The sequence below is a fragment of the Alligator sinensis genome, unplaced genomic scaffold (assembly GCF_000455745.1).
Source record: "Alligator sinensis unplaced genomic scaffold, ASM45574v1 scaffold1485_1, whole genome shotgun sequence".
In the NCBI taxonomy this organism is placed as follows: domain Eukaryota; kingdom Metazoa; phylum Chordata; order Crocodylia; family Alligatoridae; genus Alligator; species Alligator sinensis.
Window position 1 is genome coordinate 251931 of NW_005842962.1, and position 25054 is coordinate 276984.

The 25054-nt window shown below is 44.4% G+C and overlaps 1 protein-coding gene and 1 pseudogene across 1 annotated transcript; one reads left to right on the forward strand and one right to left on the reverse strand.

The window, feature by feature from the left end:
• Positions 1-8148: 8148 nt before the first annotated feature.
• LOC102375826 lies at positions 8149-9120 on the reverse strand (annotated as a pseudogene).
• An 8941-nt stretch (positions 9121-18061) lies between these two features.
• Positions 18062-19036, forward strand: LOC102376070 (olfactory receptor 1009-like). Its single transcript, XM_006036426.1, has one exon. The coding sequence runs from the start codon at positions 18062-18064 to the stop codon at positions 19034-19036; it is 975 nt and encodes a 324-aa protein (XP_006036488.1).
• The last annotated feature ends 6018 nt before the right edge of the window (positions 19037-25054 follow it).

Consider the following 25054-nt stretch of genomic DNA (forward strand, 5'->3'; position numbering starts at 1 on the left):
AGGAAAGTGTGCTGGGTCTAGATGACCCCAGCTAGATGCCTACCTAACCTCCTCTTGAAGACCCCCCAGGGTAGGGGAGAGCACCACCTCCCTTGGGAGCCCGTTCCAGTCCTTGGCCACTCGAACTGTGAAGAAGTTCTTCCTAATGTCCAATCTAAATCTGCTCTCTGCTAGCTTGTGGCCATTATTTCTTGTAACCCCCAGGGGCGCCTTGGTGAATAAAACCTCACCAATTCCCTTCTGTGCCCCCGTGATGAACTTATAGGCAGCCACAAGGTCGCCTCTCAACCTTCACTTGCGGAGGCTGAATAGATCTAGTTTCTCTAGTCTCTCCTCGTAAGGCTTGGTCTGTAGGTCCTTAACCATTCGAGTGGCCCTTCTCTGGACCCTCTCCAGGTTATCCGCATCCCTCTTGAAGTGCGGTGCCCAGAATTGCACGCAGTACTCCAACTGCGGTCTGACCAGCGCCCGATAGAGGGGAAGTATCACCTCCTTGGACCTATTCGTCATGCATCTGCTGATGCACGATTAAGTGCCATTGGCTTTTTTGATGGCGTTGTCACACTGCCGACTCATGTTCATCTTGGAGTCCACTAGGACTCCAAGATCCCTTTCCACTTCCGTGCCACCCAGCAGGTCATTCCCTAGGCTGTAGGTGTGCTGGACATTTTTCCTCCCTAGGTGCAGCACTTTGCATTTCTCCTTGTTGAACTGCATTCTGTTGTTTTCTGCCCACTTGTCCAACCTGTCCAGATCTGCTTGCAGCTGTTCCCTGCCCTCCGACTCATCCAAGTCACAGCCTCTTAACTTGTTCACCAGTATGGGGTGGGATACTGTATCGAAGGCCTTCCTGAAGTCTAAGTATATGACATCCACCCCTCCTCCTGTGTCCAGGCGTTTCGTAACCTGGTCATAAAAAGAGACTAGATTGGTCAGGCATGATCTGCCTGCCACGAACCCGTGCTGGTTTCCCCTCAGCATAATTTGTCCTGCCGGGCTCTCGCAAATGTGAGCCTTGATAATTTTTTCAAAGACTTTGCCAAGGATGGAGGTGAGACTGACTGGTCTATAGTTGCTTGGGTCCTCCTTCCTCCCCTTTTTGAAAATGGGGACCACGTTGGCCCTTTTCCAGTCCTCCGGGACTTGGCCCGTGCGCCACGAGCTTTCAAATATTCCCGCCAGTGGCTCTGCAATGATGTCGGCCAGTGCCTTCAGCACCCTCGGATGGACCTCATCCGGGCCTGCCGACTTAAAGGCATCCAGTTCTTCCAAATGACTCTGCACCATCTCAGGGTCTACGCATGGTTGTCTGGCGCCTTGCTGCTGCCTCTCTACAATCCCAGTTCAGAGACTTGTCTTGCCCCTCTCTTAGGAACACAGAGGCAAAGAACTCATTGAGGAGTTCAGCCTTGTCCCCCCTGTCCGTCACCAATTGCTTCTGCCCATTTAGCAGGGGGTCCTATTCCTCCCTGGGCCTTCCTTTTACTCCCAATATATCTAAAAAACAATTTCTTTTTGTCTTTTACTTGGGCTGCCATCCTCAGCTCCATAGCAGCTTTGGCCTGTCTAACTGCCTCCCTACAAGCACGAGCAGAGGAGGTATATTCATCTTTGGTGATCTCTCCCTGTTTCCACTTTTTATGTGCTCCCCTTTTGTCCCTTAGGCTGCCCTGGATTTCTCTGGTCAGCCAGAGAAGCCTCCTGGCCCCTTTCCCCCTTTTGCCTCGCTCGGGGATCGCCTTGCTTTGTGCCCGAAGGATCATTTCCTTAAGGCACATGATCAGGTACATATGAAAACAGGTCAATAGGGGTGGCAGTTTTAATTATGAACCCTTAAGTTAATATTGTTAGAGGAAATATTATGGGTGACTGTCTGCAGAACATGATGGTGAAGGTTGGGGAGGCAGAGGTGGATGTTTTTAATGTTTGTACCCGTCCTAAAAAAGAAGCCAACTGCGAACTTCTAAGGGAAAAAATGTCTGTGTGTGTATGACCAGAGGGAAACTGTGGACAGTGCTGGGGGATTTTTAACTGTATCATTGTGGAGGGAGATAAACAAGGGAGAGAAGCAGCAAGTGGTTTGGACTGTTCATCAAAATTGTTGAAGGAGGTTTTAAAGAATGAAAGTTGTATGGATGTGTGGAGAGGTGAGAGGGATTTTTCAATACTGGGACAGAGGCACAATCAAGGATCAACTCTTGTTTTTAATCTCTCCTGAATTTGAAGTGATTAACAAGGAAGTGACAACCTATGTTTTTAATGGATCACTTCTTACTGAAAGTGGAGGTGGGAGTTGGGGAACATGGTGTCAGAGGCTGGAATATATGGAAATCAAACATGAAAATACTGGAAGAGGAAGGAGTTAGTAAAGATTTTTAGGTAGCAGCATAACGGGTGGCAAATGCTGAAAGCTACTATGTTGATGTCACTTATCATCAAAGATTTGAGCAACTTTCTTTGCTAGCCTACATAAATCCATGTTGCCTTCTCAGCCTGCAGCCACTTTGTTGCATTGTAAGATGAGAGTAGAAAAAGCTTATCTGGGAATCATTTGTTTGCATGAATCTCAGTTGTCTTTTGTCCCTTCTGTTTTTAAGGAAACTAATTGTGTGGGCCAGGAGCGATCCGGGGCCCTTTTTTCGCGCCGCGGGCTGTGGCTAGCAACCCAGACACGTTGGGTTGGAGAAAACAGGCGACATGCTAGAATTAGGCATGGACGCTTAATGGTTGATTTAAAGATTGTTTACTTACACCGAAGATGGTCGCGGTGTAGGCTGGACAGTTTCCCAGGCACAGCTCCGCTTAAATCCTCATTTGAGGACTCAGACAATATTTGGATCACTCCCACGGAGTTGTCGAGGCTTTGTGGATCCTTTTGCGCGCAGGGAGAGGGATACGTTGAGGATTGCGAACGGCGATGGGGAGAGGCTAGAGGCTGATCAGACCTCTGTTGTCTGTTTGAAATGCTCTGGGTCCAATAGGCTCTGCAGCGCTTAGAGATCTTCACAAGACGTGAAGTCTCCTCCTCCTGGTGTTCGTGGAGTCCTCCAACTTGGGCGGAAACCACTCAAGCTTTTTATACGGCTAGCAAGCCAATCACTAGCCGCCACGTGGGAATAATTTAGAAACAGCCAATAGCGGGGCACAAATTTAAATACAAATGGCGGGAACTCCTTGCAACGTGCATCTCTCTTCTGCAGCTAAGAAATGTACCCTGCAAAGAAAGCTACAAAGGGCAGGAAAATAATTCAGTGGTGCCAAAGCGCACACAAAAACAAAATCACACCTTTGGGTTGTGACACTAATGATGCTCTTAAGGAGCAAATGAAAATCCTTCCTTCCTGTCCCTCATCCCCTGCCTGCTCAAAGGCATGCCCACTCTTTGTCTTCCTCCCCCTTGCCTCTTTCTGGCTGTCTTGGGGGCCAGGAAGTACCATTCTTGCCTACGGCATGGGGAATGGGCACAGATGGAGATAATGGCAGTAGGGATGGAAAGGGGTTCTCTTTCTTGCACCTGCTCTAGAAATGGGCAGGGTGTGTGTGTGTGTGTGTGTGTGTGTGTGTGTGTGTGTGTGTGTGGGGGGGGGGAAACTACTCTCCCTCATACTGTAATTCTTGCCCCCTCCCCAACAAAGCATTCCCATCTGCAGACAGTGGAGAAGACAGCAGTGCAGGCAGGGGAGTTGAGGGGTAGGAAGGAAGGAGGAGGTGTACCTATGAGAAGGAAGGGGAAGGGAGGGGGATTTTTCACTTGCTTTAGGGATTTTAAAAAGTCTGTGCACACTGGTGGGGACTGAGATCAGGGAGTGCAGCCACCTCTGCAGTGCTGGTTGCTGCTCCCACACTCCCTTCTGGGAAATCCTGGGTCTTCCTCTGAATATCTCCCCCTCCTCCACTGTATGGTAGGGAGCCCCTGCTCTTGAGGGAAGAGTCCATCAATGTTTCTAGACTCCAAGGCTCCAGTCCAATTCCCTCCCTCCCACCCCCAGTAGTTATAACTGGCTTCAATAAATACACAAGTACACATGACTGAGAAGAACAACACTGTAATGGGTTGCCACTCCCTTTGGCAGACTGAGGAGAAAGTTCCTTATCGAAGCCAAACCATTTATTATAACATGAAGAAAGCTTGCCACAGTAAACAAGACAAGTCTCTCACCACAGCAAACCAACAAACACAAAATCAAACCTCTAGTCCTTCCTCAGCCCTCGAGGAGTGACACAAGTCCCTGTACTTTTTCCCCCCACCAGCTTCTCTTCCTGAGTGTTTTTAACTTCCTCTGAGCCCAGCTCCTCATCTCTGTCAGTTGAGCCAGTGTTCCTAAGCAGGTAGGCTGTTATTCCATAGAGTCATAGATTGTAGAGTCAGAAGGGACCACAAAGGATCATCATGTCTGACCCCCTGCCCCTGGCAGGAAAGAGGACCGAGGTCAGATGACCCTAGCCAGGTGACTATCAAGCTTCCTCTTGAAGACCTTCAAGTTAGGTGATAGCACCACCTCTCTTGGAAGCCCATTCCAGATTCTGGCCACCCAGATAGTACTACATGTCTTGGAAGCCCATTCCCTTAGCCCTCTGCAGGTAGCTTCCAGCTCCTGAGCCCTGCACCTTGTTACAAAAACACTTTAATTTGTGGAGCAATATGCAAGGTTTGCAGGTCCTTTGTCTCTCTCTGGGTGCTTCTGCACATGAAATTAATGTGACACAATAAACTCGGAAGCACTTTGAGCTGAAGTACACTGCTCCTGGGCACAGAATTTATATGTGACCCCAGGACAGCTGCACTTTGAGCCAGGGCAGAGCAGGCCCCTGGCTGGCAGCAGGCTCAGGGTAGGGGAATGGTGAGGGGCTCCGCTTCAGGCTGCAGGGGTGATAGTGTTGGGTAGCAGAGGGGCTGGCTGTGGCATGAGGGTGTTGATCCTGCTGAGCCACATGGCTTGGTGGCAGGCAGGAGTCTGGCTCCCACCTGGTCACTGGCTACATGTGTGTTTCAGTGCAGTAAAAGACTGTGACAGTACTATCTTATGTTGGAGTTAATTAGTTAATTAATATGCCCTAATACCAGCACATTTGTAGACTGTGACACTTTACTGCAGAGCTAATTAGTGAACTCCACAGTAAAGCACATGTGTAGATGCACACTCTGATTCTGAACTAGCTAGTCTCTGAAAGACTATGTTCCTATTCCCAGATCCCTCAGTTGCCTGTTAGGGAGCATCCATAAATTATAAATGCTATCACTACATCTCCCCTAAAAATGTACAAAAACAAATTTAACACAGACTTCCATTAATATCAGTCTCCAGAGCAGTGGTCATTAGCACATCAGTCTGGAACAGATCTTTACTACTCAATTTCTTCTTCTCCCTTTTCTGCATCTCTTTTAGAAAATCTTTATGGGTCTTGCAGGAGTTTTCTTCTTAGACTGAAAAAATATCTTATACAATTCCTAGTTTGTTGTTGATTGGAAGCTTTTCCTCCAAGTCCTGACAGGTTTGAGTCCTTATACTGGGATCCAATTTATTTATACTTTTAGCAACTGTGTTTCTGAACATATCACAAAGTTCATTAGCAGAGGCTGAAATGTTTTTTCTGCATGATAAAATTTACATTTGTTTCCATAGGTACATTTTTTCCCATAAAGACATGGTTGCTTCTTGTGTTTTGGAACAATCAAAGAATGTCTTGCATTCAAAAGTTTGACTAACTTTATACATAGTTGCTCACATAAAATATATCACCCAAAGAAAATCTTGACCTTTACATCTTTTCTGGACTATCATGGCTATAACCTCACTCTTACACTACCTTTCTTCCTAAGAAAATTGTCCAGATTTGGGCTGTGACAGTCAAAAGGATCATCATTTTGTCATCTTGTACTGCAAGGTCACATTTAACTAGATTCAGTTTCTCACAAGCTGCCAGACCAAAAATTGGCATCAGCTCCTGAGGTACTACAATGAATGGGAGTTTTATGTTTTTGTGGCCTACCAACTTCTTAACTGACAGGATGCATTCCCCGACTCCAACAGTCAGTGGGGAGGACTCACAGGCTATGGCTCTTTAGAGATTCAAAGATCCCTGTGTGTGTGGATAAAATAAAAGATGCCTGTCTGTTGCTTAGAGGAAGGAAACCTGCTGTCCTGGCTAGCATGGGGCTGTGTGGGGTGGGAGGGAATGAATGTGAACTTTTGAAAATAAATTGTATACAGACTAGAGGAGGAGAAATTGAGGTGAAAAACAAAAAAAAAAATTAAGAAATTAAAGGGGAATCGGAATGATTTAAGGTGGGGACAGCCCGATGAAGCCCTAGGTTTGGCTCACCAGAGTGGGTCAGGTAGAGAGAGGCACACCAAACCAAGGGAAAAAATCCACAAGGAGCAATAAGACAAAAATAACTAATGTATTGTTTTATTTATTTGTCAATTTATTTTATATTAATTTTATGCCACAGGAGCAGCAGCCACATACATTATTAAGTTGCTAAGCATTCTCCCCTTTCCCTTCCATGTCCCTTTCTCATGTCTCCCATTCTGTTGTCCCCCACCCACCTCCCTGTCTGGTCCCCTAGGTGATCCCCAACAGCCCAAGAACAGGCTCAGGGAAGGGTATCCTGCCCATCTCCATGGCCAATGCTGCTGCTCCTGGCTTATCTGGAGCAGGTCTGGAGTTCCTGTTGTCAACCAGAAACAACTGCAGCAGTGGGTAGGAGAGAGGGAGAATAGAAGGGGAGCAGACATGCTTCTGAGCATGGATGGGAGGGAAGAGGGTATCAAGGGCTGGAAGGAGTTGGGATTCTTATTTGATTCTTGGACTTAAAATAGTCCCTGGCTGCTGCTCCTGTGGCTTGGTCTGCCTGCTTGTTGGCAGGGGCAGGGGAGTTGGGAATGGGGATGCTGCTACTTTTGCAGTTAGAATGGCTGTTTTCATATCCACATTTACAAAATCCTAGATCCACCCATGCATGTATCTCATGGTTTAATTCATTCACTGGTATATGTCTGTAGATCCCCTTAGCTGTCAGTGACTGAGATCTGCAGCTGGTGTAACTGCCATAAATATTCTGACATATTCCTGGATAATGTTAATTGGTGAAGATTAATTAAAGTTACCGAGCCATGCCCCAGCTAGTGTAAATCTTTCATTCAGTGGGTCAGTGGTCCAGCTATCATAAATCAGTCACTGGAATGAACAGGACAGATTCTTGGCTGTTGTATGCCATTGACTTCAACGGGGAAATACTGACTTACAACAGCTGAGAAGATTGTTCCTATACATATCAGATAACTGAGCTTCAGCATGGTTCATCACTTCTGCTGTGAAACTTACCCATTGAATTCTTCCCCTGGCTCATCTACCATTTCAGTTAGTTATCTCATACTTTTCTTATGGTTTCCACTCCGGGACACCTTCTCCTCCTCTTTATGCTTTGGTAGGGTATTAAGAGTAACCCAAGTTACAGCCCTAAAACTAAACAGGAGAGATGATTATCCAAAAACCATAGTGGGCTTTAGGAGAGGTGCTCAGGAATGTATCTGTCCCATTGTCTCCTACTCTACATGTGCCAAATCCCAGAAATGAGGCCATGCAGTGGCCTTAGAGTTCACATGGCATCTTTTAGGGTATAGGCAAGTGAAACAATTGTACTGATTTCAGAGGATACCGGTACAGGCCAACACCACGAATCTATTACATCTTCATGATTCTGTAAAAAAACACACAAGCAGCACTGCTCCAACTTTAACCCAACTTCAGTCAGGATCACAGTTTGGGTGAATCATGCAGAGGTAAGTGTTAGAGCATGATAGCTGATGTCTGCTCTTAAAAACAGCTCCACCTCCTCTTTTAAAGCAGCTAAAAAGTACATTTGTTCATACCTTTAGGCACTCTGTCTTCAGCATCCTTATTAGCACATGCTCAGTGCCCCTTGCTCTACATTGCCACTTTTTGGGTTTTTTTAGCATACATGGACCAAGTGGGCAGGCTGTTTTTTGCATCCAAACTTAGGTTCTGCAAAGAGTATAAAAAAAGGCATATATCTTTTTTCTGACAGTCTACAGTTGGTACGCTGGTTTAAACTTGCTTGACTAGGTGAGACAGATTACTGTTGAGACAGTTGAGACTAGTTGAGACAGATGACAGTTGAGATCATTTTACTGATCCCATTTCTGTTCTGTTGAACCTTACAAATTTACTAACAACTTTTCTTAGGGCTTTCCTCACCTCTTTGTTTCTCAGGCTATAGATAAGGGGATTGACTAGGGGAGTCAGGACAGAGTAGAAAACAGAAAACACTTTGTTTAGGTTTCTCAGTGCACTGCTTTTTGGTATCACATAAACAATAATTAAGGTCCCATAAAAAAGTGTAACAACCATGAGATGAGAGGAACAGGTAGAAAATGCTTTCTGCCTCCCTTTACTGGAAGGGATTCTCAGAACTGTGGAAATGATGCAACTATAGGATGCCACAGTTATTACAAATGGAGGAGGGATGTCTATGTAGGCAAATGCAAAGGTGGTCTATGTAACCAAGCTGGTATCACTGCAGGACAAATTAATTAGTGGGGTGAAATCACAAAAGAAATGGTCTATTTCATTGGGACTGCATAATTTCAATTGTGATATCAATAAAAGTAACATTGTACTTACCAGAAACCCACTCATCTAAGATGCACCTGCCAACTGAAGGCAGAGCCTACCATTCATGAGGGCTGCATAGTGAAGAGGTTTACATATTGCTAAATATCGATCATAAGACATTGACACTAAGAGATAACATTCTGTAGTTGCCAGAAGAGCAAAACAGTAAAATTGTGTGATACAACCACCAACAGAAATGGCCCCATCCTCAGTCAGGAAGCTGGCTAGCATCTTGGGCAGGATGGTTAAGGTGCAGAAGGTCTCTAAGCAAGACAAGTTTGCCAGGAAGAAGTACATGGGGGTATGAAGGTGCTGATCAGCCACAACCAGTACAATGATGAGGATATTCCCAGCCACAGTTACCAAGCAGATCGCTAGAAATAGCAGGAAGAGGGGAATGTGCAATTTAGGGAGGTTCCAAAATCCCAATAGGATGAATTTAGCTATGGATGTTTGATTGCCCATTTCTCTCTGCTCCATCTGGCTTAGCTAGTGTAAGAAGAAATTCTAAGAAATAAAAAAATGAGTAAAAAGCAGACCAGAATAAATATTTTTAACCAGTTAACTTAAAAAGATCCAAACAGCAATCCAAAATTAGGATTTGTCTGTTCCTACATATCTGAGTCATAACTGTATTGAAAAATATGTAAGAAACACAAATATAACAATTTCACAGCAAATCATTATCTGACCACTGTTGCACCTAATCCAATAACATGACATAGGAATATGTGCTACAGAGCATCTTGAAGGATCATCCAACACCTGTGTAATAATAAGGATATGAATTATTTTCAGGGCTGTGCCCTGAATCCTCTGTAATTTTTTGACAGAGTTGGTGCAAGTTTCAGTGGTCCTCCAGAGTGTACAAGGCTCTCATGGTAAAATAAGCCAGTTTCTGAGGCCAGAGCACACAAAGGAGCAAAATGATCAGCATCAAACCCGAATGACCATGACACTCCAGCCTGAATGATCTGGTGCTCATTTATAGCTGAGTCAAGACATAATAGCTTTTGGCACAGATAGAAAGGAAATTACAACTTGGGAGCTGTAGCAAGCCACTGTAACAGCTCTGCTACTATTCAGTTTAACAGTTCACCTTTTATTGTTTGTTACTGATGTCCTTGTATCAGAAATACTACTGATACAGTAATTTCACAGTTTAAATATACATGGTGTAAAAATATTTCTTTCATAAATTCTAAATGAATTGACTATGAAGCTAACTGGAAATAATTTATTTTATATTATGAAAAGAAATGAAATGGAAGTACTTTGTTCTTACCCTCCATAATTATTTCCTTTTCTTTCTTTTTACTGACATTTTCTTTTTCTCTTTTTGAAAACCTTTGCTAAGGCGACTAAAACATAAAGGCATTTAGGATGTCAAATTCCATTGGCTGCCATATGAATTAGGGCATCCTAGTGCTGTAGGCTCCCTCAAAAATTCTTGCCAGTATTTTTAAATTGAGGGTAATTTTTTTTTTTAACTGATTACATGATTCAGGGCCCATTTTCAAAAGTGCCTGCCTAAATCAAACAGACTATGCATATATGGTCTCTAGAAGAAGTCTGAATGAGGCACCAAGAAAAAAGCCTACATCCCAACTGGAGTATATGAGTTTCTAGATAAAGAGCTCCAGGTAGACTCCTTGCTGTACCCCCAGTACAATAAAACAGCTTTCATGTGGAAATCCTACCCACATTGACTCATTTTCCAGTATAGCAATATGGGGGTGGGGGAGAGAGGAGAAGTACTACAGGACTAGTAGGATGGGATGTGGAGCCGTAAGTGCCCCGCTAAATTGTATGCCATAAGTATAGCCAGGGCAATTATACTATTCTTGCCGAACGGACTTTCCATTCCTCCTAGAGGCATCTTCTGATACTAAAAGCCCATGCCTTGGGGAGGAAGGGAGAAAAATTCTTTTGTTTGACTGTTCATTTTTTGCAGCCTTAAAGGACCAGAACATGATGTTAATATTCATAGGATGTCGCCCAATGCCTCAAAATCTAGCCTAATGATTGGAGTATTATCAGAGGAAACATTGAGCCCATAGTGAGTCAGTGCATGAGGACCTGCCCCATGGACCCTAAATAAGAAGCAGCCACCTCTCTGGGAACAGGGACTGGGTTCGGGAAGAGGGATCTGACATCTTCTATCTCTCTGCTCACCTTAGACTATTTCAGGTGTTCTTTCTTCCTTAAGAGGCACCAGCCTGTTGTTAGCTGGTTGGTTTGGTCCTGCTTTCTGATTTTTTATTGTGGAGATTGCACAGATTATTAAAGGTGAGTATTTTGGCATTCTTCAGGGATTATAGGAGAATTCAGCCTTCCATCAGCTGCCCTAGTCAAAAAGGTCTCTCTAGAGACCATGCATGCTAATGATCACTTTAAAATGCCTGGGATTTAGGGAATTAATTACATTCTGCCTGTCAGAGTAGTGATAGTATCCAGGCTCATGCATTTGCTTGTGGATGAGGCCGTCTTTAATAATTAATGGGAGCTTCCAAATTATAGACCTTAATTGAACAACTTGGGTTTCCATGGCGGGCTTTAATTATTGGGGCATCTCTTAGGATGGAAACACAGCAGTGCACAAGTTATCTGGCAGATTATGGAGGGTGTTGTGTATAACTTTTGATACATGATAGACAGGCCAAGTGCCGGGGGGGGGGGGGGGGGGGGAGGGGAGAGCAGAGGGAGGCTCTTGACTTGTGGCTCAGAAACAGGGAGAAATTGACTGGAATATGTGAAGTTGGAAGATACCTTGGATGACAGTGATCCTGGAATGATAGAGTGCAAGAACCCAAAGGAAAGAAGATTGAAAGCTGCAGAATAAGGACACTGACTTCAGCAGACTTTAACAGACTTGGGGAAGTGGTGGGCAGGATTCCCTGGGAGGCTTGTCCGAGGGTAAAAGGAGTCTAGGAGAGCTTGTGGGACTTTAAGGAGGCCCTCTTAAGAGCAAGCTGTCCTGATGTGATAGAAAAATGGGAAGTGCAAAAGGATTTCAGCCTGGCTATATAGCAAGCTCTTTAGGGAGTTGAAACTCAAAAAAGAATCCTATAAAAAGTGGTAAATTGGTAATAGTACTAGGGAAAAGTATGAGTATCACATGGGCATGCAGGAAGAAAACTAGGAAGGCCAAGGCACAATTTCAGATGCAGCTGGCAAGGAGCATAAAAAGCAATAAAAAGGGATTCTATGGGTATGTCAAAAGTAAGAGGAAGACCAGAGAAACCACAAGTCCCTTGGGGAATGCAAAAGGCAATCTAGTTGCAGATGAATCAGAGAAGGCAGACTATTTCATACTTTTTTTTACATCAGTTTTCTAAAGTTAGAGGCAGCTACAAAATGATGAGTGTAGTTGGCAGCAAAGAAAGGGTAGGAGACAAACGGTCTAGAGCAATGGTTTTCCAACTGTGTTCTGTAGCACCCTGGAGTCCCACAATAGGTCATCAGGGTTCCACTGAGAGACTGGGAGTAATGGGAGTGGATTGGGCTAGGAGGTGGTGCATTGCCATTGCTGGCTTGGTTCACCCTGCTCTGTGTGGCCTAGAGTAGTGGCAGAACAGGTTAGGAGTTACTTAGGGAAGCTAGATGCTTTCAAGTGGACAGTGCTGGATGGGATGAACCCTAGGGCACTGAAGAAATTGACTGAGATAATTTTGGAGCCATTTGCTATCCTCTTTGAAAACTTATAGAGGTCAGGTAAGATCCCAGATGACTGGAAGAAGTGAAATATAGGGCCCATCCTTAAGAAAGGGAAGAATGACCATTTGGGGAACTACAGACCAGCTATCCTGACATTTATACCTAGAATGATCATAGAGCAAGTTCTCAAAGCATCCACTGTGAAGAATTAAGAGGAGAACAGGGTGATCAGGTATAGCTAACATAGATTCATCAAGAGCAAGTCATGCCTGACCAACCTGATTTCCTTCTTTGCTAAGGTACCAAGCTCTGTGGATGGGGGAAGAGCAGTGAATGTGACAGGAGTAAACCAATTCCCTCAAGCTTCAGCAATGGAAATTTAGGTTGGGGATTAGGAAGAACGTCACGACTATGAGGGTGGTTAAGCATTGGAACAGGTTACCTACAGCCTAGAAAAGTAGTGGTATCTCCATTCTTGGAAGTTTTCACGAGCAGGTTATACCAGGTATTTGGCTGGAATGGCTTAGTCAGGGGTGATCCCTCCTTGAGTAAGGGGATGGACTAGATGACCCTGTGAAGTCCCTTCCAGCCCTACTTTCCTATGACCCTGTGATACTATGATCTAGCATTTAGATTCCAGGTCACTTGGTTAGCTATATCTTCTCATGCCTTGTCTAACCACACTACAGCTAGGGGCCATACGAGATGAGAAATGTAGATACTAATGGACATTAGTTAAATAGATTATTTTTACCTAGACTTGGCCATAAATGTTGTCTTGTGGTTGACACACTATACTGGGATTCAAAATTTGTTTAAAATCCAGCTCTGTCACAAACTCTCTATATGACCTAAGACAAGTATGTTGCTGTGAGATAGTTAAGAAATGAATTCAGACCGTAGATGGGCCTCCAAATGCCTCATTGCACAGATGGGCCTCTAAGTAAGTGGTCTGTGGTTTAAAATACTCAGCAGTAAGGCATTTCACCTCTTGATATCCAAAGGAATGTGGAAGAACAGCTCATTAAGTCCTGCCCTCAAAATGACCATGGTCCCAAATATATCACTCATGGAAGATGTGCCTTCTGCTTTAATGGGGCCCCTCTCTGTGGCTCAGTTCTGCCATGTTGTCATGAGTTCCCCAGAGCAGCACTTATTTAGGACCTCATGAAGTCACCCCATGTAGCTTCTAGACAAAGTGAACCCCTGGCTCCTTGGACTCCAAGACATGGTATTTTGGTTTCTGACTCCTCCTCATTGTCTGTCCCTCCCTGCTCCCCCCAGAACTACCTTTTAGCTTAGCTCCTGGAGAGGAACTCAACCTTTTCAAGGGTATGGAGTGCACCTGATGTCACATGTAACAAAGGAAACATCTTTTTCCAAACAAACCCAGCAGGTATTAGTCAAAAACAATCCAGCAGGTAGAAGTCTTGGGCCCTAAAGCCCAAGTAATCACTGTCAGGAGGGATCCCCTGTTTAGGTGCCTATTCCTCTTCATATATTGTACAGGAAGCCTAACTGCCTATATCAGATCTGATGTGGCCCCTAGCTGCACTTTGGTTAGGGCAGTGGACAAGCCATGAGGAGATATGAATAACCAAGTGACCTGGAATCTAATCACTAGAGCAGGGGGAAGGGTATCTAAAAATTAGGTTATGTTGTTCTGAGAATTGCAATGTCCTTTACTTTAAGAATGTAACCCAGAGTGCCTAGCTATCTCAGCATATTGAAAAATAGCAACCTAGCCTATGGGGACAGAAGGGGAAAACTTAATCACAAAATTAACTGTCCTCTCTTCCTGCTCTTCTGATCTACATTAAACCTGATTTCTACATACTCCCCTGCAAATGTAACATCTCCTAATCCACCCACCTTTCTGGAAAATATGTAATGTGGAATCTCACTCTGATCCAGTCACCTGATAGCCTTCCCTTTGGTAAGCTAAACGGAAAAATTGGGGCCAAACTTGGTTCTGTGAAATGGGCCTTGTTTCCCAATTGTTTACAGGCTTTTGAAAGTCTGTACTGAGAAACATTTAACTGTTAATTCCTATAGTCAACATCCATTCATCTAGTCAGCCAACCAAGCCCATACACATCCATTTACATTTTTGAAACACATATCCATGTGTCTCCTGCCTCCCTATTTATCACTTTCTAAAAGAAAAAAATAATCTCTTGACAGCTGGAGACACAAGACCCATGGTTTGAGGTCAGTGTTCTCTTCCTGGCTTTGACAGTGACTTGCTGTATAATCTTTGAAAGTTTCTTTTCCATTCTGTACCTTGTTTCCCTGGCTGTAAAATCATGGAATAAGATAGCTGTGAAAATCATCAGTTCTATTAATAATGTGATAGCAAGTAACTGAAAAGTATCCTTCCTACTTAAAAGTCACAAAGTTAGTACATGATAATAAATAGGGAAAATGTCCCTTGAGGTTTGAATAGGGATGGCAATGGCCTACATCTGGACTGTGCACCTGGTGGCTGAGTACAGGTTAGCTTGCAGCCCCCAAGCTCTCACCTAGTCACTGCTTTTCCTATCACTCTGACTGCTCTTGCAGTTGGAGACTCCAGGCTCCTTCTCCCTCCTCCAGCTGTCCTGTCCTTGGCCCAGGCAGAGGAGCAGTGCAGCACAGTGCAAGGATCTGAGAGTGAATCTGGGCCACGTATGGGGAAAGGGAATAAAGACTGTATAGCGGGGGAGATTTGTGCCCACATGGGGCAATGGTAGGGGGTGCCTGCAAGGGAATACATAGTAGCAAGAGTGGGGAATCAGGTCCACATGCGGCAGTAGTGGCAGGGGGAACTGGTGCATCTTTGTGGGGTGACCACACAGGCACACAGAGCAGTGGTTGAGGGGTTGGGGAGCATCCACATAGCACATAGCCCAGTGACTTGCAGCTTTCCTGGTGTGGTTTGCACAGTGTGCAGCCCCTGCTGGTGTGGCTCCCAGGACATGTGGTCCCCAGATGCTTATACGATGGACATCTAGATGCCTTAGATGTTTCTAATTTTCAAACAAGCTGTAGAGCATTAATTCACAGATGAGGTCATTTTCAAAGGGATGATTATCAGCAGTCTCAAAGGAGAACACACCTGTACCAAGAAGCAGTATAGGGCTCCTTGTCTCTATAAAACCTCCACACATTTAGAGCTATTACATTAAGGCTCTATGTAATAAAATGAGCAACATCAGTCCAGCAAGACAGCAGGGCCAGTGCAGCCCATCAGGAAATACAATGTGACTTCACAGAGAGAATGAGAACATATGGGACCTAAAGAGGAACAGAGCAATGATGCAATCCCGATCCTACTGCTCATATCCAGGTGCCATTTGATGGAAATGTGGCAGCTTAATGCTGAGGATAGAAGGTAGATGTTATCATTTCTGGGTCAACTGCTAGGGACCTTATTCACCGTGGCAGGGAGCAAGGCAGCCTAAGTTTTGTTTTAGCCCCACACTTCAGGTGGGGGTTGCTGTTCCAGCTCACTTCCTCTTCCATCCTGATATACCACATTTATATTACTGATTACTGAGCTGGATATACCACATCTCTCTGATTACTGAGCTGGAACCCCAAAGAATATGGCTTTCAGTGCTGAATGATACCTGCTCAGTCAGAACTGGGACCCAGACCACATTCTCCTGCTTTTACATTCAAATACACAGCATATAAATGCCAGGAGATTGTGGATGGGGCTGAATGTGTTCCTTAATCCATGATTTCCTTTTTATCCCCTAAACAGCAACTTTTTTCTCTCTCTGCCATCTCTGTTCCTCTCAGGGATTTCTTTTTACTTCTCGCTGTCCTTCTTCAGACTTCTTTCCAGAGCTTCCCCAGATCTAGGGGCGTCTCCCCACTCCATTTCATTGTCGAGTTTACTTAATAGAAAATCAGTGCCTGGATTACTTTCCCTTCATTTCTGTCACAGACTTTGCCATTCTAACTATTCTCCCTGGAATCTACTTAAACTGTTCTTGCCAAGGGTTTAATGTGCTTTTTCTAGACAAAACCAAGAACAAGGGCTCCATTTTCATTCTTCCTGCCCTATCTGTGCTCTTTAATAATCCCACCTCTGTTCCACTTCTTGAAAACTGTTTTTCTTTGCCCTTCATCCTCTCCTGGTTTCCCTCCTGCCTCACTGATAAGGTTTTTTTTAAATATATTATTTAGAACAGCCCTTTTACCCAACCTTCAGATTTATGTGGGGCTTCCACAGAGCTCTATCCATTAGCGTCCTGCTTTCCTGCCTCTGTACCTTTCCTCTATGTATATAATATGGAAACACACATTTCATCATCTTGTCTTTGTTAATGACTGTCAGATCTTCCTCTCAATACCAAACCTATCTTCTCCTGTCCCAGCTAAAATCCCATCCCGGCCTCTTCTCATGGATATCTAGCCAGTATCACAAGATTCACTTGGATAAAACAGAACCTTTTTTTTTTTTAATCCAAAGCCATTCTATTGCTTTCTTAGTTCCTGTGGTATTCACTGTCATCCTGTCTTTTATCTCACCATGCCCAAGCTATTTCTAAAATGTTCAGGTTCATTCTACATATCTGTAAGGTATGGCCTTTCCTACACCTCAAACACCTCAAATGCACACCTTTGACAGCAATAACCTGTCCTTTGACTGATGAATCCAATGTTGTCCTACTAATCCATCTCCAGCAATTCTGTAGAGTTCAGTCTCTTATACCTCATCTTTGTCCATGTCACCAGGCTCTACACATCTTTCTACTATCCTCCCCATTTCTTTACATACTAAATATAAGCTATTTTTCTCTCCTTTCAAGGCTCTTAGTAGCCTTTCCTCACCACCCGTCCCCTACTGTCCTTCATTCACTACCAAAATGGGACCTCTCGCCCCATTTTGGTCTGTTAAACTCGCCTTCCTCAACTTCTTGTTACATTTTCCAACAGGAGCCTTCTCTGTATGAGACCTGGTGGATCACTGGTTATTACTTTCATTGCCTCTAGAAGAACAGGACAGAAATGTGAGGGCAGGAAGCCTGAGACATGATGAGGTACTCTGAAAGGGCCCAGAGCTGCATTTATATAGGACCTTTTGAAAAAAGTCTTAATTGCAAGGGTGAGAGTGAGATAATTCAAAGTCATCAAGTCATTTTGCATGTGCCCAGATCCTAAGAATGACTCTAAGACTATGAAAGGCAGTGGTCAGAGTGGGGCAGGAGCATAATTTATTATGAATGTGGGGTAGGCAGATGAAAAATATCTGTTCTACAGGCCCATAGGTGAAGCAGTTTCCCTGCCTTCCTAGCAAGTAAAATCCCTGCTCTCGTACTGAAAGTTTTTTTGAATTGAAAATGGATTTGTCTTGTTTTGTATGGTATTATAGAATCAAATCAATGCTACTGGAATGGCCTCTAGAGTCCCCCCATCCCTTCTCCTGTAGAGTAGGGCACTTTCCTTTTCTTAGGATTTTCTAAACATGTATTAACCAACTACTTCCCTGTTGTTTCAGTGGCAGTACCCTTACCCCGCTGGCTTTTATCTTTTACATGTGTCATGTTTTAGGGTGATGGTGGTGGTTTGGGTATTGTTCCTTCTATTTATGGGGAAAAGTTGAAAGTAGAGGTTTGTAGAAGCACAGAACTGGACTCAGTGTCCCAGGAGGCCCATCTTATCTGTGTTTTTATAGTTAAATTGCATACCAAGCTCCTTCAAACCAAAAAATTTCCTTTATCTCTAGATACATCTCTTCAAAAACAGTGAAAGGGGAACCCTGCTATACTGGATGGAGAAAGGAAAAGGGAGCAATCAAACATTTATTATGGAACTCACCCTCCTGGGATTTGGGAATGCCCCTGACTTGCAGGCTTTTCTCTCCCTCATGTTTCTTATGATTTACATTGTGACCATAGCTGGGAATATTTTAATTGTTGTCTTGGTTGTGATTGATAATCATCTTCATACCCCCATGTACTTCTTCCTGGGCAACTTGTCCTGCTTGGAGACCTGCTACACCTCTACCATCCTGCCCAGGATGCTGGCTGCCTTCCTGACTGGGGACAGGACCATCTCTGTTAGGGGCTGCATTACTCAAATGTATTTCTTTGGTTGTCTGGCAACTACAGAGTGTTACCTCCTAGCTGTGATGTCTTATGACCGGTACTTAGCAATATGTAAACCACTGCTCTATGCAGCCCTGATGAATAGCAGGGGATGTGTCCATCTAACAGCTGGGTCCTGGATAGGAGGATTAATAAGTTCTCTAATAATAACATATTTCACATCACAATTAACTTTCTGTGGCCCCAATGAGATTGATCACTTCTTTTGTGATTTAACGCCAATACTACAGCTCTCCTGCAGTGATACCAGGTTGGTCATGTTTGTTAGTTTTGTAGTCTCTTCCCTAGCTGCAGTTTTCCCATTTATGTTAACCGTGGCATCCTATATCTGTATCATAGTTGCCATTTTGAGAATTCCCTCTTCCACTGGAAGGCAGAAGGCATTTTCTACTTGCTCCTCTCACCTCATTGTGGTGACAGTTTTCTACAGTACCCTATTGATTGTGTACATGATACCCAATACCAACACCCTGAGAGACCTGAACAAAGTGTTCTCTGTCTTCTACACGGTTCTCACACCTCTTGTGAATCCGCTAATTTATAGCCTGAGAAACAAAGAGGTGCAAGTGGCACTGGCAAGAACCATTGGTAGATTTATAAACTCCACAAAGAAGTCACGTTTAATTAAGGGAGGATAAAGCCCCTTTAAACAGTACTATAGACAAGAAATATGTCTCTGATAGATATACACTGTAAATGTTTGGAAGAAAGGGAGCTTTGGCAAAAAATTGAGCTTTCGGTCAAAAGAAAAGTAAGTTTGGATTTTTTTTTAATTTAAAACATTTTAGAAGGAAAGCACCGAAGAATGAATATATTTGGCTTTGGTTTTCTTACATTTTGTATGTGTGTTTATTGAAGAAAGCCAGTGCTTTCCAATATATTTTTCTGGTGTCAAAAATCCCAGTTTTCTAATTTAAAATACAAGTATTGATAAAATATTTTGGCCACATTACTGTATATTAAGTAAACACATGCTTAGACATTGAATATAGTAATTTTGGAGTGATGTCATAGCTGTAACGGTCCAGGAAACACTCAAGAGGCAAAGCTTTTTAGGGGGTGATATTTGATCAATTGTATATTTGGCAGAGACTTTATACAAACTTTTTGTACAGGGATTGGGCACATGGCTTATGAGGAGATGCTGAGGGAACTGGGGTTATTTAGCCTGGAGAAGAGAAAACTGATGGGGGATTTAATATCAGCCTTCAACTCCCTGCAGGGTGGTACCAAAGAGGATGGAGCTGGACTGTTCTCAGTGGTGGCAAATGACAGAACAAGGAGCAATGGGCTGAAGTTGCAGCAAGAGAAGTTTAGGTTAGATATTAGGAAAAACTCTCTCACTAGGAGGGTAGTAAAATACTGGAAAAGTTTACCCAGAGACGTTTTGGACTTTCCATCCTTGAAGGTACTTAAGACCTGGCTAGACAACGACTTGGCTGGGAAGATCTGGTTGGGGATGGTCCTGCTCTGAGCAGGGGGTTGGACTAGATGACCTCCTGAGGTCCCTTCCAAACTTATTTTTCTATGATTCTATAAGACCATTAGAAGGCAGAGTAGATGTGCACCAATATAGACTAACTAAATAAAAAATAGAGAGAGAGAGCATAATCTTTTCTATCCATTTCATCAGAAAGGACATGCAGAAATCACAGTATAAAAACAAGAGAGAAATTAGAAAAAGACTCCGTTGTCGGGTGGGTAGAGAGATGGGGAAGAAAGAAGGGGAAGGCAGTGCTAGGAGACAAGCAAACAAACAGTAAACCTATAGGAACACAGTGGTCACAATGGCTAATCCAGTAAAGAGATAAGAATCTATTCCTTGTTTAAACCGTACTTAACACAGTCCAGTTTGCAGAAGATTTCTTGTTCCACAATTTCCCATTCAAACGAGATTTTAAACTTTTTCCTCCTGAGAACAGCAATGTAGAGGTCAGCAATGAAGTGCCCAGGGAGGTTGAAGTGTTCTGCCACAGCTTTTGTGTATTTCTGAAGCTGATGTCAGATTAGAGGTCATTTATTCTTACACATCGAGATGGCCCAATCTGTCCAGTCTAGATAGCAGAAGGGTGCTGCAAGCAGGTGAATGGCATATGGGATGTTTGTGGAGTAGCAGGTGAATGAATCTTGGCTATTGTACTCTTTGTTCTTAGGCCCAGTAATGTGATCTGTGTTGGTGTGGGGACACAACAGGCATTACCACAGCTGTTGATATGGGGACATAGATCCAGGCCATAACCACAATTACAATATTTGGAAATAGGCTACTACTTTAAAGGTATTAAAACCTAACAGGCTATGGCCAGCTACTGAAACCCCACTCAAACTGAAGTAGCTCCCTCAGTGTTGGTGTTGTTGGTTCCTGTCTCTGTCCACCTTGTCGCAGAGCACCGAGGTGCCCTGTTCCTAAAGAGGAGAAACTGCTAGAGAAAGAGCCCTAGCAGTGAATAAGGAGCCCAGCTGTTAGTTGCCAGGGCAACTGGAGGAGGCAAACAACCCACCCCTGCCAGCAGTCAGCTGGCTGTAAGGGGGCAGGAACTGGCTCTTATAAAGCCCAGGAGCTGAGGCCAGAAGCAGTTCCCTGCTAATAGCCAGAGAGAAAGGAGCTGCTGAAGCAAAGCTGTGAGAAGAAGCCTGACTGCAGGTACAGCTCAAGCCAGGTAAAGGATGGCAGCTCTAGGATGTCTGAGCCATGTGGTTTTAGCTGGCTGGCTTTAAGTTATGTTATAGCCTAGGGGCTTGTGTTTTGCTTTGTTGTTGTTTATCACTGGTGGTTTGGGTGAGGCTATTAAGGGACCCACAGCAGTGTGGGGACCCCAGTGCCAGTAAGGGCGCTGCCTGCAGGGTGCATAGACCCCAGCCCCAGAGAGGGGTGGTTGAGAAGCCCATGTGCAGGTGTCGTGAGCCCCTGAGGAAGGGTGTAGCACTGCGGTGAGCCCCGGAGAAGGGGACAGCAGTGCGGTGAGCCCTGGAGAGTGGGCGGCCTTCCTGAGAAGGCCCAGCGTGGCCACGGAGAGGCCCTGAGAGGGGGAGGCAGTACAGAGAAGGCCCTGAGAGGGGGAGGCAGTGTTACTGAAAGGGGCAGCCTTGTGGAGAAGGCCCTGGAGAGAAGGGTGGCATTGTTGTGAAGGCCCCTGAGAGAGGGCGGTGCTGCAGAGGATCCCTGAGAGAGGGCGGTGCTATGGAGAGGGGCCCCAAGAGAGGACAAGTGTATACTTGACAGACCAATGTCTCTTCCAACTGCGAGGCTTGGGGTGTGGTATAAGGGGTGGCTGGTGCCAGGCATAGCCCATAAGGCTAGGGTACCCCAAAGCACCCATTTGCAGGACAAGACCCACAAGGGGCCTGGGAGTCCACGGGGACAGAAGTCACAATGAACCATGTCCAAGAAGACGTAAGACAGCCTCCCAAACTTACCTAAACATCAAAGACGTGGCGGGTGAGAATCGGAGGGTGCCCTTGGGCCAACTTGGCACAGGGGAAGGGGCCTTAAGGAGATCACGGCCCTCCTGTAGGACCCCGCCTGTGACACACCTCTTCGTAATTCCACAGCTAAACTATAAATTTTATGGAAAGACATTTCCTTGCATCTGTTTTAAAGTGACTTTTTATGTCACAAAAACACTTATATTCTGAGATAAGCAGAGCAGAAACCCAATATGTATCAATTATCAAATTCTCAGCTACCTCCACTATATCTGTCAGTCTTTCTACAAATAACACTAAAACAAAGTAATATGCTGATGCAATGACTAATATAAGAATAGCTTTTGTACATGTTTAACACCTGAACATTCACTGCAATATTATAGAAGCAACCTCTCCACTTACTGTTACCTATTACTTTTAGGCCTGTTTCTGTTTGCTGTAGAGAGAATTCTGGGGAGGACACTGCACAAACTGCTGCAAAATGGGCAGCTCATCTAGATTAAATCAATTCTATAGAAGTTTACTTAATTTCTGTAAATACATGATCCATGCCCCTAATGAAGGCTTAATTTCAATAGTCTACTTAGAATGGTAACAACAAAATATCAGGGCTGTGAGAAGCTTTGGGTGCTGATTCAATTTGGAGGAGATTCGGTCAAATTCAGTGGCTGAATCTCCAAATCCAAATCAGGAGACCAATTAAAAGGTCCAAATCAATTCACAGCTCTCCAAATCTATTTGGAAAAGATTCAGAGAGCTTCAGAGATTTGGTGTGGGGGGCTGGAGGAGTAGAGAGGGGATCATAGGGGGGACCCATACCAGGCTTCAATCCCTGCCTGCTCCCCCAGCCCTCCTGAGTGCCCCCCAATCCCCGCCCACTCTTCCAGCCCCACCCCCATGGCTGCCCCACCCGGCCTTGAGACAGTGATTTTTTTTATTTTATTTTATTTTATTTTATTTATTTTTTTTTTTTTTTGAAGCACCGAATCAAATTGCTGTCCCCCGAATTGGCTAAGTCTGAATCTGAAGCAAATACTAGCTGCTTTGCACAGGCCTACAAAATATACCAGTGTTCTTATAGATTTTAAAGTGAGAACTCTAGTTGTGTTCCTCTGTTCAGAGATCGCAATGTCCTGTACATCTATCTATAAAGTATAGGTTTTGAGGCTGATCTCTATTATTGTTCTGTCTTGTTGAGGTGTGACTAAGGATATTTTCAGGAGAGGACTGTGCTGAGGCAGAGATTTAAGGCAGAGATGGTGGTGATAGATGGTCATGGGTAAGGCAAAGTATTCTGTGTAAAGGGCAACATCTAGTTATATTTAAAAAAAAAAAAAAAAAAAAAAAAAAAAGTGGGGGTGACTTTCAGCTGGCTTAGGCCTATTGTATGGATATGCATACCAGAACAAATTACCTCCTGCTCTGGCCCACTTGCCAAGGTGCATCCATTTCCTTTCATTCAAATATTTTAAGTGAACCAGCGCTAGTATGGACTATATAAAGATTGGTTAGTTATTTAACAAGTAGACATTTCTTGGTCCATGACATGCCAGTGTGCCAAATACTTCATATGCACACACTCAATGGTGAACTGCATTGCAAATAGCTGATTTTAGCATCTAGACACTTTGTAGAGAGCCCACTCTATTCATCTAACTGAGATTACACATGAGTTAGATGGAAGCTCCCCCCACCCCATGACACATGGATTGAACCACTGCCTCCCATCAGTCCCCAGATCCTTTCCACTCCATATGGGCCCCTCTACCCCCAAGTCACTAGGCAGCTACCCCAGTCAGCCCAAGAACAGTGGTAGGGATTGGTTCCCCTTCCCCTCCTGCTTCCAGGCTCCTTGCAGCCTGTGCTGTCCCTGTTCACCTGGACACCCCCCACCCCAGGCCCCACAGCTCCCTGAAAATTCCTTCCTCCACCACCACCACCACCACCACCACCTCCCCTTCAGTTTCTGGGCCTGACAGGACCTGGATCTAGATGTGCAGGGTTGGTGGGGTCTGCAGGGACCACAGGAGTAGTAAGGGAGAGCCCCCCTCCCCCCAACACCTCCACCGCTCTTGGGCTGATCAGGGTGGCAGGGAAGTGATCCAGGGGTGGAGAGGACAAAGGGTAGGGGCAGGTAGATGGACTGATTGGGGTGGCAGATCTATAGGTGGTGGGGCTGATTCAGGGGTTGAGCTGAGGGGGCAATTTAGGGGCCTGATGGGGTAGCAACCTAACAGACCCCACCCACCCTCTTTTCCCTGCCCCCTCCCTCTTTCCCCTTCCAAACCTCACCCCCACACCCTTTCCCCATGCCTCCATACCTTCAGCCCCTCTGCCACCTTCACCTTTTTTTCTCTCTGTCCCCACTCACTGTATCCCTACCCACCCATTTCCTGGCTGTTCCCAGCTGTTAGTCCAGGGCTGTAGAGTCTAAAATGACAGATAGTCCTCTTAGTAGCAGTGCCTTTTGGGATACTGGAGGTGGTTTTACCTCAGGTAAGCACCCAGAAGTTAATTTAACTCAAGCTAGGTAGCACAGCTCAAAGATAATCCTAACCAGAAGGGGTATTACTTCTAGATGCCTAAAGGGTACATCATAGTACCTTAATGAGCCTTAATGTTTGGTCTTTCAAGTTTTTTAGTCCTGTTCACATGATCTGACTGTAATGTGCAACCTCACCCTAAGATCCTCTAAAGGAACCTGTGAACCTAACAACAAAATGCTTTATAAATAATTCCTTGCAGTATACAACCAGTGGTCTAGATGATGATTAATTCTGACTTTTATTTACACTACTGGCACTTTAAACTGCTTTGTTAGCAGAAAGGTGTGCAAAAGTGTGAACAAATTATATTTATGGTAGAAAAGGGACTTTGCATAAACCCAGTCCCTTATGCATTGATCTCACCACTCATATGCTTCTATAAGTATTTTGCATTGCCCACATCTGAATTGCATTTGTATTTTCTTGGGGTTTTTTTTGTTTTTTGTTTTTATCCTTATTTAATAACCAACATTATTGTGTTGCATGTCCCAGGAGACAGCTATGGCCTCCAGTGAGGGGACCAGGGTTCTCTTTCTGACTCTGCTAGTAGCTTGTTCTGTGATCAAAGAAAAGTCACTTCCCCACTCCGTGCCTTTAATTTCTCCATCTATAATATTTTTCTGTTGTTACTTACTCACCTTTTAAATTTGTCTTAAAATATTTAGATAAAATTGCTACATA